This window comes from Panicum hallii, chromosome 3, assembly GCF_002211085.1.
Source record: "Panicum hallii strain FIL2 chromosome 3, PHallii_v3.1, whole genome shotgun sequence".
NCBI classification, from domain to species: Eukaryota; Viridiplantae; Streptophyta; class Magnoliopsida; order Poales; family Poaceae; genus Panicum; species Panicum hallii.
In genome coordinates, this window is record NC_038044.1 from 60,769,399 (window position 1) to 60,786,197 (window position 16,799).

Sequence of the window (16,799 nt, forward strand, 5' to 3'; positions counted from 1 at the left end):
GGTTGGGTCAAACGCCAGGCTCGGACTTGGTGGTTCCGGGAAGACGATGAATCACTCGGACAAGAAGTCCGGAGCACGATGGCAGAAGCCCATGGGTTGATTTTTCGCCAGTTGCCACTTGCCAGTTTGCCACACATGGAACTTTTTTTTGGAATACTTGTAGATTTGCTGAAAATGATGCGAGCATGTTTTATCTTTGGAAGAAATTTCTTTGTATTATAATTTTGTCGTGGGTAGCTGTAGGTTACTATTGTATAAATTTATACTCAAAGACGTGTCCTTTAAAATACCAATATTCAAACGTCTTACTAGCGAGTCGGTAGTATTTTGATCATCTTCCTGATAATATGTTTTTCTAATAATATGTTCTACATAAAAGATACTCCCTCCATTCTAAAATGTAAGTTGTTTTGACTTTTCTAGATTTATTGTATCTGCTATGCCTATGCATATAGATATAATGTATATATGTAGATACATAGCAAAATCTATAAATCTATAAAATTAAAACTGCCTATCTTTTTAAACAGAGAGAGTACCTGTAGAATGATCGAGTGTTTCAGGGAAATATCACTCGATTTTCATACCATCAAATGAATATCCAGAGGCCATCCTTCTCTTTCCACGTTTGGTGGGTAGAAACCCGAGTATTTGTTAGCCTTTTCTCTTTGTATAATGGTAGCCAAATATAAATCATCCGAACCAAGATTATGAAACTATAATGAATATTCAACACACATATAGACTCCTTGTTTTTTCGGTGACACGTATAGAATCCTAGTGTCCATGCATATTTATTTTTTCACACGATGTTTTAGTATTTAATATAGCTTTCACGGCGTTACAAGAATTATTGTTCAAAGCGGGTATTCTTTTAAGCCTCGAAACCAAATGTAAGGGACTGGTTTCAAATACAGTGCGTACCACTCATTCTCACACATGGGCTGTTTATTTTTTTCTCCATTACATGGAGATGGCTATTTAACACTCACGCATGATGACAATTCAACTGTTCTTTTCCTGGTAACGATAGCAAATAATAGTTAATTGCTCCTCGTTAACAAAGACATAGGCGAGCCACGAGTATTTATTGCCCGTTCTAGGCATGCACACACACTTGCATTGGCCCAACGCCGACTCTAAGCTCTCAGCTGTGGAGCTCATCTGGCTGTCGCACTCAGCTTCAAGCCTTCAACTCATCTGCGGGCTCCTCGGCTCGTCGTGCCACGCCATCGCCCATACTGGGCCTGAAATTCGAAGTTGTGTGTTGAATCCCACATGGCTCATCACCATCACTCGGTGTGAGGTCTGCATGGTCAACCCACTAGGGCGTACTAGGTTTCCTGATTATGCTAATATGTAGGAAAAGAACAATAATACAAGAGATGGCAAGTATGTATGCACAGGCAACTCACAAAAAAAGTAAGGATATGACCATGACAAGATACAATCAAAGCATCTCCTAGGTCCTAATCCTTAGAGAAAACTACCTATGTACCATCAAAATTTATTCTGATCCTTTGCGTGCCATCGAAAATTAAACATTCCCTTAAGTGCTGCTTTGTACTATAGTCGCTTTATGACATTCAAGTGAATTTATTTACTTAAAATCACCATTAGAGCTCGTAGACATGTTAGTTTTATGAATAAGGGTGCGTTCGGCACAGGCCTCTAAAGGCCCGAGGCGGTAAAATTTAGAGGAAATCGGCCCGAACGGCCCTCTAAAAATCGGCAACGAATGCCTTTAGAGGCCTCTAAACGGTAGAGGGGGGAGAGGCTCTAAAAGCCTCTAATATTGGCTTCCGACGGCACTGCCCTCGCTCTCGACCCTATCCACTCGCGCCCGTCGCCTAGGGGTTCGTTCGTCGCCTCCGCCGCCGACCTGGCTTCCAGGCGCCGCCGCCGCGTCCCTACGTCACCTCCGTTAGTCCCACGCCCTGTGCGCCTCCGCCTGCCCGCCCCGCAGCCGTCCCTTTCGAAGCCCGCCAGCAAAAGTCGCCGTCGCCGCCGGATCTTGAGGCGACGCCCCCTTGCGTCGACGCCGGCAGAAGTCGTCGGCAGCAGCTCGTCCTCCAACATGGACGGGTACGAGGACGACGGCTACGAGGATCCGGGATACGGGGACGACGGTACCCGGGAGTTCTTCCCCACCGCGGATCCGTACTCCCCTCCCCATTCGTCTGCCCCCCCCCCCCCGACGGTAGCCGCCGCCCTCCATCCACCACCACTGGGTCCCGCCTCAACTTCGACAGCCTGGACCTGAACTCTGAAGGCTTCCCCCACCTTGGTGCCTACCAAGGTTTCCTCCAAGGCACCGGTGATTTCGGCGGCTCGGGTGGATTCGTGACCGGTGGCAGAGGCCGATCAGGTACACGCGGTGCCTTTCCTCCCCATCCTTGCCACAGTGACGGTCCACCGCGCGGAGTTCGCGCAGGGCGAGGAGGTGGACGGGGGCCCAGGCGCGGTCAACGTTGGCCCGGTCCTGGAGGTACTGGCACTGCCCGTGCGGGTGCTGGGTTCAGCCGATCTGCCAAAGGCAAAGATGTCGCCGGGGCAGATGACAATGACGCTGCCGATGATAAGGTATCATTCACAGTTCGCAGTGCTTTTGTATGCTGTAATTGCTTTGGTCCGTTAATACATTTGCGCATTGCACATTGTAGAATACTGATAGGGGTAATTGGACAACGCAAAATACTCATACCTTGTGTGAAATTATTGCGGAGCAAAAGTTGAGTGGTAACTATGTCAACGGAAGCATGACCCCTCGGGGTTATCCTATTGTAGCTGCCAACTATCGTGCTAGAACAGGCTTGAGGCATAGTCGGGAACAGCTGCGCAATAGGCTGAGCCAATTGAAAAGCATGTATTCCTTCATAAAAGCCTTACACAAGAAGACTGGTGTCGGTAGGCGTCCTGATGGGTGGCCTGCTGCCTCTCCAGACTGGTGGTCTCAGCAAACAGAGGTAATTACCGGCACTGTCGTTAGTTGTTCCACACTGTTGCACACAAGTCGCCCTTCACACTACGCTAACCATTTTGTGTTAACAATTCCAGGGCATGCCGTCTGAGTTCAAGAAGTTGCAGAACGGACCTCCCCCATACTTGGACCTGCTGCATACTATATTTGATGATGTTGCCGTTGATGGCTCCACAGCCTATGTGCCTGGCCAAGTGGACTTGGAAGAACAAGAAGAAGAAGATGAAGACGACGACCGCTTCGATTTGGATCACAGTCCTGTTTCGTCCGGCAGCCGTAAGCGGGCCAGCAGCAGTAGCACCAGTGCAACAAGCCCCGCAAAGAAGTCCAAGAGCCCTATGGTTAGAATATTCCGCAACTTGCTTGCCCAGCAAAAGGAGCAACAAGATCTTAAGTTGTCATTCATGGCAAGACAAGCTGAGGAGAGGAGGAAATTTATTCAAGAGAAGGAGCAGCAGCAAGCCTCGGATTTGGAGCGTATTCGGCAACTTGCACTTGAAGCTGGAGTTCAATGTGGCAGTCCCGAGTACCTGTCTATAGGATTCCTCGCCGACGATCGTAACATGAAGGGGTTGTTCTTGGCCTGCAACACTCCTGAATCACGCCTTCAGTTCATCAAGGGATACATGAAGATCATGAATATGGACTGATTTTATGTATGCTGTTGTTGACAAATGTTGTGCTGTTGGACAAGGGTTTGTAATAATTAGGACAAGGATTAATTATGTTGTTGACTAATGAGTTTGCTGATGCAATGTGTTTCTATTTCCTATGTTGCTATGCGTTGCTATTTTCTGTCTTGCTATCGCTTTATATTTTCTGTGTACTATTGATTCAGTTGATGCTATTTCATATGCTGCTATGTTCCAATGGGTTCGTATTTGCTATGTTGTTATGCTGTTCACATGTTACAATCCTTAATCACTACGTACTATTCCTGCTTTACTTAATGCTCATGTGGCTTACTATGTTGTGGTTGCAGGATGAGGGCGAAGAAGATTTCGATGCTGAATTCTTGTTTGATGAAGATGCAGAAGACTTGGATGCACAGCTTCCCTTCCTCTTATATGGTATGTTGTACGACATGCAACATTTTTCCAAATCAATAAGAGTTAGGGGTCAGGAGAGTGGACATGACCTTGTCATTAGGTTCCTTTCGGATCCACATTACTGTCACATCATGTTTAGAATGAGTCCAGACTTCTTTCATCATCTTCATGATACATTAGTTAATGGTTACGGTTTGAAGTCCACGAGCAAGAGTTCTAGTATTGAGGCATTAGGGATGTTTTTGTGGATGGTTGGGGCACCTGAACCATTTAGACAGGCTGAGACCATATTTGGGAGGTCCCTAGATACTGTGCACCGTAATTTTACCAAGGTTTTGACCTCTGTTGAGAAGCTAGCAGCAGATAATATTAAGCCACTGGACCCACAATTCAGCACTATACACCCACGGCTACAAGAGGCTAGGTTCAAGGGCCTGTTCAACAATTGCATTGGTGCTATAGATGGAACTCATATAGAGGTCACAGTTCCAACAAACAAGGTTGTGCAGTACCTTAACCGGAAGGGACGGACATCACAAAATGTAACGGCCGTAGTGGATATGGACTTGAGATTCACTTTTGTCCTAGCTGGTTGGCCAGGATCAGTTCATGATATGAGGATTTTCAATGATGCCGTGAGCAAGTTTGGGGCAACATTTCCTCATCCACCTCCGGGTAAGCAATCGGATCCACATTGTTCTTTCCTTCCTTTGTTAATTAATACCAAAGGTACTCTTGAGACAATGTGATTAAGGTTTGCCACACTATGAAACTGAATGCTCTTGGCTCAATTTTATATTTAAGAACAAAGTGTTGCCGTGGTAGCGAACTAGTGACCAGGGAGATGTACGGGCTCCTAAATGAATACGATGTTTTGTTGCAGGTAAGTACTACCTAGTGGACTCAGGATACCCTAACAGACGGGGATATTTGGCACCATACAAGGGGACAAAGTACCATCTTCAAGAGTATCGGTTAGGGACACTGCCTAGAGGTATGAAAGAGACTTTCAACTATGCACATTCTTCAATTAGAAATGCAGTAGAGAGGTCATTTGGAGTCCTAAAGCAGAAGTGGAGGATCATGTATGGCATTCCTAGTTTTCCCCTTGCAAAACAAAGCAAAATTATTGTTGCATGCATGGGACTTCACAATTTTCTTAGAGAAAACGGTGATACCGATGATGACCTGGACATGGAAGAACAAGATGATCTCTATACAGGGGGGAGTAGCAGCGACCATTCTCAAGGTTATGATGAAGATGAAGCAGGTGACGCCGACATGAATGCATTCCGTGAGCAGATTGCACATGCTCTGTACAATAACCGGTAAATGTGGTTCGGTGTCCTGACTTTTTTTTTGTCATTGATTGATGAATTCTGTTTGTTTCGGAGGATGTACAATAACCTGGACATTCTGAAGGTTTCAATGCATTCCGTGAGTATAACATGTATGCTCTGTACAATTTTCGGTTGTCATTAATTGATGAATTCTGTTTGTTTCGGACAAATGCTGCTTCTGAACAATATCTAATCAGTTATATTGATTGTTATGTTGGTGTAATTGTGATGGATTGTTATTTGCATGAATTCTGCATGGAAAGAGGGGCAGAACTGTCCTTTTTCATGGTTTAGATGTTTGAAACGAACGGGCCTCTAAATTTTAGAGGGGTGACAGTTTTTAGACCTCTAATTGTACACCCCAATATTTTTTAGCTTTTAGAGGGATCCGAACGCACCCTAAATCGTCAAAGTGCGCCAAGATGCATATCCTCTCGCGTCACCTTACTGGAACTGCAACAGCCACAAATCCAACCGTGCCAAGCTCCTATTCATCATCACCCTCCCGCCTGACGTTTGGGACTTCGAGGAAGCACCATTCGGACCTATGACATCCAAACCCGCCGGCCTTTCTTCCTCAGCTGCCATATGGCCTCCTACACATGGCCTTCTTCTCCAGCGCAGGCGACCACGCCTCGGTGCCAAATTTTATGATGCATAGAGAGTTTGCCTCTATTTTATTTGGTACTCCCTCCATCCAGGTTTGATGTGTGCCTAACAAAAAAAATCTAGAATTGATCTGTGCCTAAGCAGGCAAGGTGAGGCAGCGCCGCATAACTGCGCTGCGTCGCTTCGTAGCGCATGAAGCTCGTTACTCCTCTCTCGTTTCCCTCATCCACCCCCACTGCGTCTATTTGTTTTGGGTCCGTTCATCTTCCCTCGTAGCAGATGCATTTCGCCAGGGAAACGAAGCAATACTACTTAGTTAATGGTTTGCGCGGCCGATGAAGGAGATTAGGGCATGTACAGCCCATTGTTATAGCCGTCTCTTGAGGGGTCTTAAGAGGATAAATGAATAAAATTTTAAGAGACAGCCTCTTCGTTAAGAGACGGTCTCTTGCACATCTTTTTAGGAGTAAGAGACAACACCCAGTCTCTAGTGTGTACAACCCTATAAATGCTTGTCTCTTTGAGAGTCTATACTCTTAATCATTTATTAAGAGATAGCTTGTAGAGATCTTGGGCTGTACTTAAGTGTCTCTTAGTGTCTCTTGTGCTTTGAAAACTGTACAAGGAGTCTCAAGGCTGTACATGTCCTTATGAGCTCCTTGGTCTTTGTGCCAGACCCTTATGCGCAGATCATACGTGGACGGAGGGAGTATGTGGCTTCATTTTCTTTTTGTGCATCATCAAAATCAATTACTAGCGTAGATTTATGCATGGATAAGATCTTCGTGTCGTTTGCCATGCCACCGGTTTCACTCACCAGAGAAAAACACCCACCTCCAACCAAACAACTAAGGCCCCATTTGGCAGATCTTAGGTTCCTAGAAGTCAATGATGCTAGAAAAATTGGTTCCACCGGCTTCCGTTCATTTTGAACACCAGCTTTTACTACATTATGTAAAGATTCTCTAGAAAACTTCTAGAAGTCATACATATGGGTGTAGGCCTCCTCTATCCAAATTCCAAACCATTGTGAGCTCCCGTGAACGACACTCAAGCTCACTAGTTACCTCTCTCACTTTCCATGCAATTTGATATATGAAGAATAGCCTATTGTAAAGACTGAATAACACTATTATATTCGAAAAAGCAAAAACTGCGTGACCCAACACTTGCATAGCCAAATTGAAGCTCAACTAGTCAAGCCACTACAATGTGCAGCAACCTACTACCAAAACTTGTCGATCTCTGTCTTACTGACTAGAGTTGGCACATGCACAACACAAGTGCTAATGCAACTGCACATAGCCCCGCTCACAGAACTGCTAGAGCACCTCATAAAATGCCACTAAGTAGAGCAAATAGGGTCATCCAAAAACTTAATGATCAAACGAGGATCATGACTGTCAAAATTGAGTTAACTAAGGCATAGATATAAAATTTATAGCACCTGATATTTTCTCACAGAGCATTCATAGATTGACATATAAATCGATTAATTAATCTATCAATATATCAATTTTCTTAAGGTCTACTCTCTCAACAAGTTCAAAGGCGGACAATCAGCAAAAAGATTTGTCGAACTACTAGCTTAATAAATTCAAAGGTGAGATATACTAGCTAATTGACCGGAAAGAATGAGACCCTTTAGATAACACCCATAGACTATTAAAATTGTAGCAAACTATCTTATTAGACTATATTAAATAGTTTTATGCGTTAGTTTTTTTGAATTCTATATGCCATTTTGCCCTCATGGGTTGTACCATGATTAGGTAACTTTTTCAGATCAATCTCCTAATATTACATTACTTTTTTCATGTAAATTTGAGATTTGTTTTCCATATTGTTCATGGTGTTTCAAGAAGTTTTTATAAGTCAGTTCCTTTCTATCATATATCAATTGTAGTACAAATAAAAAAATATTTGTTTTGACAAAAGATTCTACTAGCTCATATCATAGTTAGTACTTAGACGGTGACTAAAGGCTATAACTAATTTATTAGAACTGTTGCTTTTATTGAATACCATAGCCATCTAGCTTATCTTTAATAGTTTAATGTGACATGTAGTGGTGAAGAGAGTGTGTTAAGATATAAAGGAGTAATGATAATTGTAATACAATTTTGTGGTCAAGTTCTCTGAAATGTCAATTATAAGGTTGCTTCATACATTATGATGTCATCTTTCCTCTATGATGATATGATACACAACTATGCAAGTATATATATGAAAAATATGTTTCTGGTGTATTCTATTACTCTATGCATGGTATCTAATATAACCAAAAGTATCTCCCAAACATACAAATGTGTAGAGATATCCCTGATTGTTTCAATGATTTTTATATTTAAGTAAAAAATTAACTTAAATACTTAATTAATTTTAATTTCTGGGTTCAGGCCCTTGAGGATATAAACCAAGCTTCGATTGGACAAATGTGAGTATTCCTTAAATATAGAAAACACCTAGAATTGAATTTTCTAGTTACCCATATTTTTTTACTAGTAATCTCATTGTACCATATGGCGATATTTGGAATATTCCCAAAACACATATCCTTTATTTTTTGTAAGCCGTTTGTAGGATCCATATTTTGTTGCTTCTGTTGAATAGCATAACAATTTTGGCAAGGTTGCAAGCAAAATAATGGTGGTGGTGGTGGTGGTGACGATGATAATAATAATAATTATTATTATTATTATTTGTTCATATTCTGGTGCTAAGGATGATGACAACACACCATCTCCCATGCTGATATAGATATTTCTAAAAACAACAGTAAGATGTCGAGCATATTATAAAGTTTAAGGTGGTAGCTACATATCGGCCTCATTTGCTCAAGTTTCTTATCACACTAAACCATAATTAATTCATATACCTTCCATTTAGAGCTTGCGGAAGCACATCGTGATATTGTATATTGACCTTCCAAACTTAGAAACCACTTTTGAACTTGTTACCTCCTGAACCAATTGGTAGAACCTCCTTCCACACTAAATCACTGACTTGAAATTTTTTCAATTTGACCTTATTGCAAACTCCTGCCACCCTCTTGATAGGATCTTGCAGACATTAAATGAAATGTCTTCACCTATCCTCAGGGCTTAGACTTACTTACATCAACATTTTCATTACTTTTAAATATTGGCCAAATTAGTGAGCTCTTGAAGGCCTTGCTTATGCTAGCAAGGCTAAGCATAAGCTTTTATTCTAAGATAAAGAATACAGTAAGATAAACATGGTAGCCAAAATTGTTGCTATGCTACCTTATTTTCCCTCCAATTTTATAGTCTCTAGCTCCAACCTATATAATCCTTTCTGTGCTCATCGTCGCTTAGGCGATCATGTTGTTGAACTCGATCTCATGGTTGTAGAGCACCTCATATTGATCCATGTTGCCAATCATGGACACATGGCCACTCGCTGACCAAACATTGTGTGTCCCTGTAGATTGCAGCTTCAGTTCTCATCTTTTCCAACAATAACATTTACATATCTCTACACAAAATTCCTAAGCCCTTGACCTGTGATGAATTGAAAAAGAAGAATTACACGTTACTCATGTTGCCGCCATCTACAGACAACAGATTCATATTTTTTTTTCTATTATCTTTTTTGAGTTTCTAGCTGAAGTGCTGAACCACTACACATAACCAATAGACTGAATCAACAGTACATATCAGTCTCAGACTGTCAGAAAACACCCTGAAGCAGCTTTACCCGCTAAAGGTTGCTCATCGCACACCTTGGGTCAGAATCGTCAGGTTCAAAGTTCACAATTCACACCCGGCGGCATGAACAGCACGAACGGCAAACCAAGAACATTGTTGCTCTAATCATGGGAGCAACTTCTGCGAGACTGTGCACTGTCTTCCAACCCGATCATTGCCGCTCGATCGATCAGCTTGGTGTGCTCTTCATCAGTAGTTGCATGCTGTAAGGGACACCAAACTCTCGAAGTAAGGCAAGACGTTGTGTAGAAAGTCCTGCGATTGGGCCATGTACTTGCTTCCGTCCGGTCGCTCGTACTGCAGCTCGTGATGCAAGTCCACGGCTTCCTGCGGACGAGGAGATCGATGCAGAAGTGCAACGACCACTGCAGCTCAGGCCCGTCCTCCGCCAGCCAGAAATGGTGCCTGCCAATGGTGTAGCGTTTTGCGCCACCGGTCGAAACCGAGGGCCACCGGCGGGAGCAGCGGATCTCCATGATTCAGCTCGGCGTTGCGGCTGCCGAGCGACAGCGCGGCGAGCTCCCTGGTGACCGTGTTGCAGACGAACACCCGGTCCGTGGCCGTGGCGATCGCGACGAAGCCATCGCAGTGCGTAGCGAGACGAGGCGCGTGATGCCCCCGGGCCACGCCGTGTCGAAGACGAGCTCCGTCTCCGCCCCGGCGGTGCGCGGCGGCGACAGTAGCAGCAGCCAGCAGGAGGCGGTGGAAGGCGACCTGGCTCCGTGGACATGGCGTAGTCGTCGAGAGGGTCGGCCTCGCGCGGGCGACGGTGAGAAACGACGGGGGCCTCGCGCGGGACAGCTCGAGGTGGCGGCGGACGAAGGCGGCGCCGGCAATCCCGGCGCTCCAGGAGCGGCAGACGCATCTGCAGGGGGCGAGGGACTTGGCGGTTGCTGTGGTTGGAACCGTCATTGCCTGCCGTAGCTTGCAGCTACGGCTGCGAGCGGCGGGAATACCGCAGCAGAGAGGGCGGAGGGCCGCGCCGGATGCTCGGCGGCGGTGGAGGGGATAGCGCAGCCTCGCCGTGCGCCGTGCGTCTGTCGCGGCGTTCACGATTGGAACTTTTGCAATTTACCCCTTAAATATTTGCATTTACTCCTCTGATTTGGATCGAGATTCGTGATCGCGATCCGAATATTTACATATTACCCTGATATTTACAAATACCCCCTCAATTGGATCGCGATTAGTAATCGCGATCCGAATATTTACAAATTACCCCCTACTATTTACAAAATGCTCCTGGATTGCATCTCGTCCTCACTCTTCCGCCCGCCCGCCGCCGCCCTTCACCGACGGCCGCCGCCACCGCTGCTGCCGTCGTCGAGGAGCCAGCTCCGCAAGAACGCAACGCGGCGGGGTAAGCAAAGGAGCATCCGCGGCCCAGTACATCCCGCCGCCTACGGTGCTCCCGAAAGCCGAGTCGCTCGATTCCGATTTCCACCCGTCGTCCACGGCCGCGGCGACAGCCCGCCATCAATTCGCCGCCTTTTCCTGTCCAACCATCCAAACGGACACAGCAGGCTGTTCCGGGGGAGTGGAGGGCGGAGCTAGCTCGCCGCCACCTCGCGCCGCTCGTTGCCGGCTGCTCTGGCCACCGGGGCTCGAGGAGAGCTCGTGCTTCTCTCGCGTAGTCGTCCCGCCGCCGGCTCCCGCCTCTTGCCCTTGTCGGGCTGCCCTCCTGCGCTTGCATCCGCCGGCATGCAGTCCGCGCTCGACGATTGGAATTCCGCGCGCCAGGACTGATGGGCGGCGACGGAGGCGAGCGTGTTGGAGCCGGAAGAGAGGATCGAGTTGCTCGAGCTCGCTGGCGGTGCGTTGGAGGTGGTTTGTCCCGCCTGCTCGCCTCGCTGCTCCTACAACTCGGAGCTCGCCTCTGTTTGCTACAGCCGACAGGGCTCCTTTCTTGACTGAACCTCACCACAGCTGACAGCTCGCAGCTTGCCATACTCGTCTTCACGTCTCCATTTCATCGTGGTCTCAGGTTGGCTCTTGCTCGCCTTTGCCGATTCTTCTGATCCCGAGAGCCTATAAGAATCCCATTCCTCCTTTCCCTCTTCCACTCCACGAGCTAGTGGAGGAGCTGGCCATGGTGATTCTCTTCCTGGTGGAAGAAAGAGATGAGGTTTCAGTTATTAAAGCAGCGCCAAGTAGTTCTATGTTAACAGTGACGGGCTGATGGCGCTCAATATCCAAGTGATTGATGCTCAGTCACTTGACGACGATCTGGACAGAGTGCAGAAAGATGTGACTGGGATTCAACCATCAGAAAGTTATTTCAGATTTTCAGTTATATACGGCTCGCTGCAGTCTGTCAATTACGACGCGGCGGGTCCCTTCAATGCAGCGACCACAACAGCAACCAGCACAGCACGGCTCAGAAAACACCCACTGAAGGTTGCCCGCCGCACTCCATTAATCAGAATCATCAGATTCAAATTTCACAGTTCACAACCCCATTAATCAGAATCATCAGATACAAATTTCACAGTTCACAACCCGGGCGACATGAACAGCATCAGGAACGGGAAGCAGAGTGCGAATCAGCCAAAACGGCAGAGCCACACACAAGCATAAACACTCACAAGCACTGAAAGTTGGCTTGACACTACATCCAAAAGGCAACTGAATAAAAAACATGAGGATTGCACAAATTCTGATCCGCATCTCTTTATTGAACTATTATTTCAAGAATATGCATGTATAGGTATGTACAGAAGAACATCAGTGTACAGCCAAGCAAAACTGTCTGGGAGCTTCAGTCCATTCACAAGCTCATGCATTGCATTACACATTTACACTGCATGCTAGTATGCTACCACACATACTTCTACACTGTTTCACAACCGAGCAGTGACTTAAGATCCCTGCCCTTCCCTAGCTGGCAAATTTTGTTGATCAAGAAAGTGTTAGTCTCAAAATCTCTTAACTATCTACAGAATACAGCAGACGAAACGGAGATCTTTCATTTCCAGACTACTAATGAGTCTATGGACAACTTAATCGGTATGAGTTTCGGACAACATGTTGAACCCAGCTTTGGCCACAGCCTGCTGAAGGCTGCTCGCCACAAACTATGGCTCAGAATCAGATTTCGCTCCCATGTGAACGTGGTCTACGCCGATAAAGGATGGATGAGTCCAATCCAAGCTTCTGCATTTGCTCTTCCATCATAGCAGAATTAGGACAATCAGCAACCCCTTGGTCAAGATTGCACTTCCGGACATAGTGTAACCTCATGTGTCCTCCCAAAGCGCGCCCTGACCTTAATAACTTCCCACAGACCTTGCATTGGTGTCTCTTGATGTTAACTGCAGCTGAAAGAACACCGGACTGCAACTCCTCAACTGAAATATCAGCCCCTGGCTTCATGAACTCAGCACCTGCATCCAGCCCATGATCAAACACATTCAGAAGCACCTCCGTCTTGGGAACATCAGCAACCAAATTCAAAGTATTCTGCCCACGGTGTAAGTGTAACGTCATGTGGCCTCCCAATGCTCGCCCTGACCTTAATAACTTTCCACAGACCTTGCATTGGTAACTCTTGATGTTCATGGCAGCTGAAAGGTCACCAGACTTCAAGTCTTCAATGGAATTGTTGACCCCTGGCTTCATGAACTCAGCACCTGCATCCAGCCCATGATCAAACACATTCAGAAGCACCTCCGTCTTGGGAACATCAGCAACCAAATTCAAAGTCTTCTGCCCATGGTGTAAGTGTAACGTCATGTGGCCTCCCAATGCTCGCCCTGACCTTAATAACTTTCCACAGACCTTGCATTGGTAACTCTTGATGTTCATGGCAGCTGAAAGGTCACCAGACTTCAAGTCTTCAATGGAATTGTTGACCCCTGGCTTCATGAATTCAGCATCTACATCCAGCCCATGATCAAACACATTCAGCTGTGCAAGCTTCTTGGGAACCAAATTCAAACTGTTTTCCTTCTCACAGTGTAACCTCATGTGGCAACCCAATGCGTACTCTGACCTTAATAACTTTCTGCAGACCTTGCACTGGTACCTCTTGATGTTCACTGCAGCTGAAAGGCTACCATACTTCACCTCGTCAACTGAAATGTCAGCCCCTGGCTTCATGAATTCAGCATCTCCATCCACCAGCCCATCATCAAATACATTCAACAGCACCATCTTCTTGGGAACATCAGCAGCTAAATTCAAATTGTTTTCCTTCTCAGAGAAATCATAGAAACCCTCAAAAGCTGAATTCTTGTCAGACTTGGGCCTCGTGTTATTCAGGAACTCATCCGATTGAGACAGCTGATCAAAAGCATTCAGATTCACCTCCTTCAACAAATTGGGCGTTGAAATGTTGTCATTGTTGTCTCCCCTACAGCAACTGTCATAAGCAGAACTCTTGTCAGAATACCCTGCAAGCATCAGGAGAGTAGCTGCAGCACACATTTCCTCCGAGTCAAGCGCTGGCATGCCCCTCTTTGATCGCTTACGCTTCACTGGAGAAAATAGCATCACCTTGTGCCCATGATAACCATTAGCATTGGCCGAAGCTCCCATCAGCCCAGCTGGTTCTTCGTCGGGCTTGATCATCACCTTCTTGGCACTGTGCATCTGCATGTTTCCCCTCAGAGATTGGCAGGTAGAGAACTCCTTTGAGCAGTGCAGGCATTTAGTTTCCAAAGATGTCAGTGAAGGCTTCTCATCACTGGAATTCAGCAGCGACACAGGAAGATCGACAACAATGACAGGAGGGCTGGGTGTGCTCCTTGGCTGCATGCCTGCAAACCGGTGGCACGACATGTGGCCTCCAAGAGCCCTCCTTGAAGGGAAGTTCTTAGTGCAGACTTTACACCAATGTTTATGGGCCCCTCTGGATCTCATATCTGAATCAATGTAAAGCGGCAGTAAGTAACAAACAGAACAGTACGATGAAGCAATCGTAACACAAGTACACTAGTCACTTGTGCTTGCTTCTTTGATGAATTTGCAAACGCCACTAGCATTTTCAGATAGTATAGCTAATAAAAAACAAGAGCTCACTTGATACAGAGCTATTGGACGAATCATGCAATGTAGCACTAAGAAAATTAAAGATGAACCAGAACATTCCCTAATTATTGCTTCTTTGAATCATTTGTGCAAGCACTGAGACTGTTCAAGGCAAATACTTTCCTATGTAACTAATTGAAACAATTTGTGAAATGGACATGGGAATTGGCAAATTTGAATTCACGAACTAAGAACACAATGAGGTATTAGTTGATAGATAAAGCAATCACGAAAAAGACCTGACCACAGTTTCTGAAGCATTTGCAAGTGCATGGATGGATTGAACATAGCAGGAACCAAGGGCATATTTAGATGCCATAGCAAGATCAAGCAAACAAGAACTAATTGCCTGCTGTTGCATTTAAGCATTTGCACAAAGCCAAAAACACACAGAACAAATTTGATCAGAAAATTAGGGGTGTCGCGTCAACTTGCTCTAATGAATGCAGTGACTTGCAAATTGGGCATCAGATTGGTACCTGCAGGCTTCGGAGTTCTTGGTTCGTCAATATCCATGAGAAGAGAAAGCCAAACGAATGTGACACAATCAGGTTGTGCAGTGAAGCCTAGGCCTGACACCGAAACATCACAGGAAACAGATTAGCGACCTAAGCAGAACCAATCATTCCAAGAACACCAGCACATCACGTGACTTCCCACCCCAGCGACACCACTCAGTCAAAGTCTGCACGAAATCTCATAATTCTTTTTTATCAACACCAACATCTACCAAGAGCCACAAAGACAAACCACCAATTTATGCAGAGAGACATGGCGAATCATTACAATGCAGTAGTCATTTCAGAGAGACAGCAACTGTGCAAATAAACATTACAACAACTGTGAAATTGCAATGCAGATTGCTTATCTGAATTCAATGTAAGTTAACAGGGATTCAGAAAGTAACAGCAAAGCGAGACGCTAATTGCTAGACGAAGCAACCAGAAACCAACCACCGGCTTGCTCTAATCATTGCAGTTCAGCAGCGAATCGGGAGTCGGATTGGTACCTGGAAGCTCTCGACTCCTTTGCTCGTGTTCCCCAAGAGGCAAGAGCAGAGAGAGCCGAACGGGCGAGACGCGCTCAGGTTGCGCAGAGGCGCCGAGGCTTGAACGCTGAAACAAGGTCGCAAGAAGCGGATTATTGAAGAGCCCCCGAAATCCACGAACACTAGCGTTCCATCACCAAAACTCCCAGCCCGGAGGCACAGCTCGATCGAACTCCGCCCGAAATCAGGGAAATTTCAGCGCCCCGAAGACCCAAGAACCAAGCCCCCGAGAGGAGCCGCAGAATCGAGCCCGAAACCCCCAAGCATTGCGCGGAAGAAGAAGAAGAACCCACCTCGAGTCCCGCCCGATCCAGCTCCGCGGCGGTTCCTTCGAGCCCCGCGACAGGTCCCCGCGCGCCCGCCTCCAACCCCTGCTTGCTCGCGCTGCTACTACTACTTCTTTGGCGGTGGGTGTGGGGCCGCGGCCGCGGGGAACGCGGGGAGGCCTAGTTATAGGCAGCGGCGGGCTAGGAATGTAGGCCGCAATCATCACCAGGTTCATGCCGGCTGCTCACGCGTTGGGGCGGCGAAGGGAGGGAGGGGACGGGTGGCCGGCCTCGCTCTTGCCGCGGCGGTGCGGGGGGGTTTGCGAGGGGAGAGCGAGCCAGCGCCGAACGAGGGAGCAGTAGGCAGAGGATGGTTCGTGCGGTGGCGATCGAGCCACGTGTCTCGATCGGATGGCTAGCACCGCTGCTGTCGGAGTTGCTTTTTTTTCCTTCTAGAATTCCTTTTCTTTTCTTTCGGCCACGTGGCAATAATTTTTTTAAAAAAATTTATCACCAACTACATACTCCTACATGCGCCTAAGAACCTACGTACTTCCTGGAGTCACCAGAAATAAAACACAAGTAAAAAAGTACCAAGTGTTTTTGAAAATATTCAAGTACTGTTTCAGATATCCAATAGCACATAAAAAAATTGTAACCAAAGTTTTGAATCGTTGATTCCAAGTACCGTCAGAAATAACAGAAAGCACATGCCAATTGGTCATGCGACTAATGAAAAAACAAATAT

The 16,799-nt window shown here is 46.2% G+C and overlaps 2 protein-coding genes across 2 annotated transcripts; both read right to left on the bottom strand.

Moving 5' to 3' along the window:
• Nucleotides 1-10,081: 10,081 nt before the first annotated feature.
• Nucleotides 10,082-10,621, bottom strand: LOC112885597. Its single transcript, XM_025951183.1, has one exon. It carries the CDS (start codon nt 10,619-10,621, stop codon nt 10,082-10,084), a length of 540 nt encoding a protein of 179 aa, XP_025806968.1.
• A 1,808-nt stretch (nt 10,622-12,429) lies between these two features.
• Nucleotides 12,430-16,357, bottom strand: LOC112887139. Its single transcript, XM_025953232.1, has 4 exons — nt 16,079-16,357; nt 15,747-15,852; nt 15,217-15,309; nt 12,430-14,571 (listed from the first exon to the last, which is right to left on the bottom strand). The coding sequence occupies exons 3-4, from the start codon at nt 15,251-15,253 to the stop codon at nt 12,797-12,799; spliced, it is 1,812 nt and encodes a 603-aa protein (XP_025809017.1). The 5' UTR covers nt 15,254-15,309; nt 15,747-15,852; nt 16,079-16,357; the 3' UTR covers nt 12,430-12,796.
• Between the last annotated feature and the right edge of the window lie 442 nt (nt 16,358-16,799).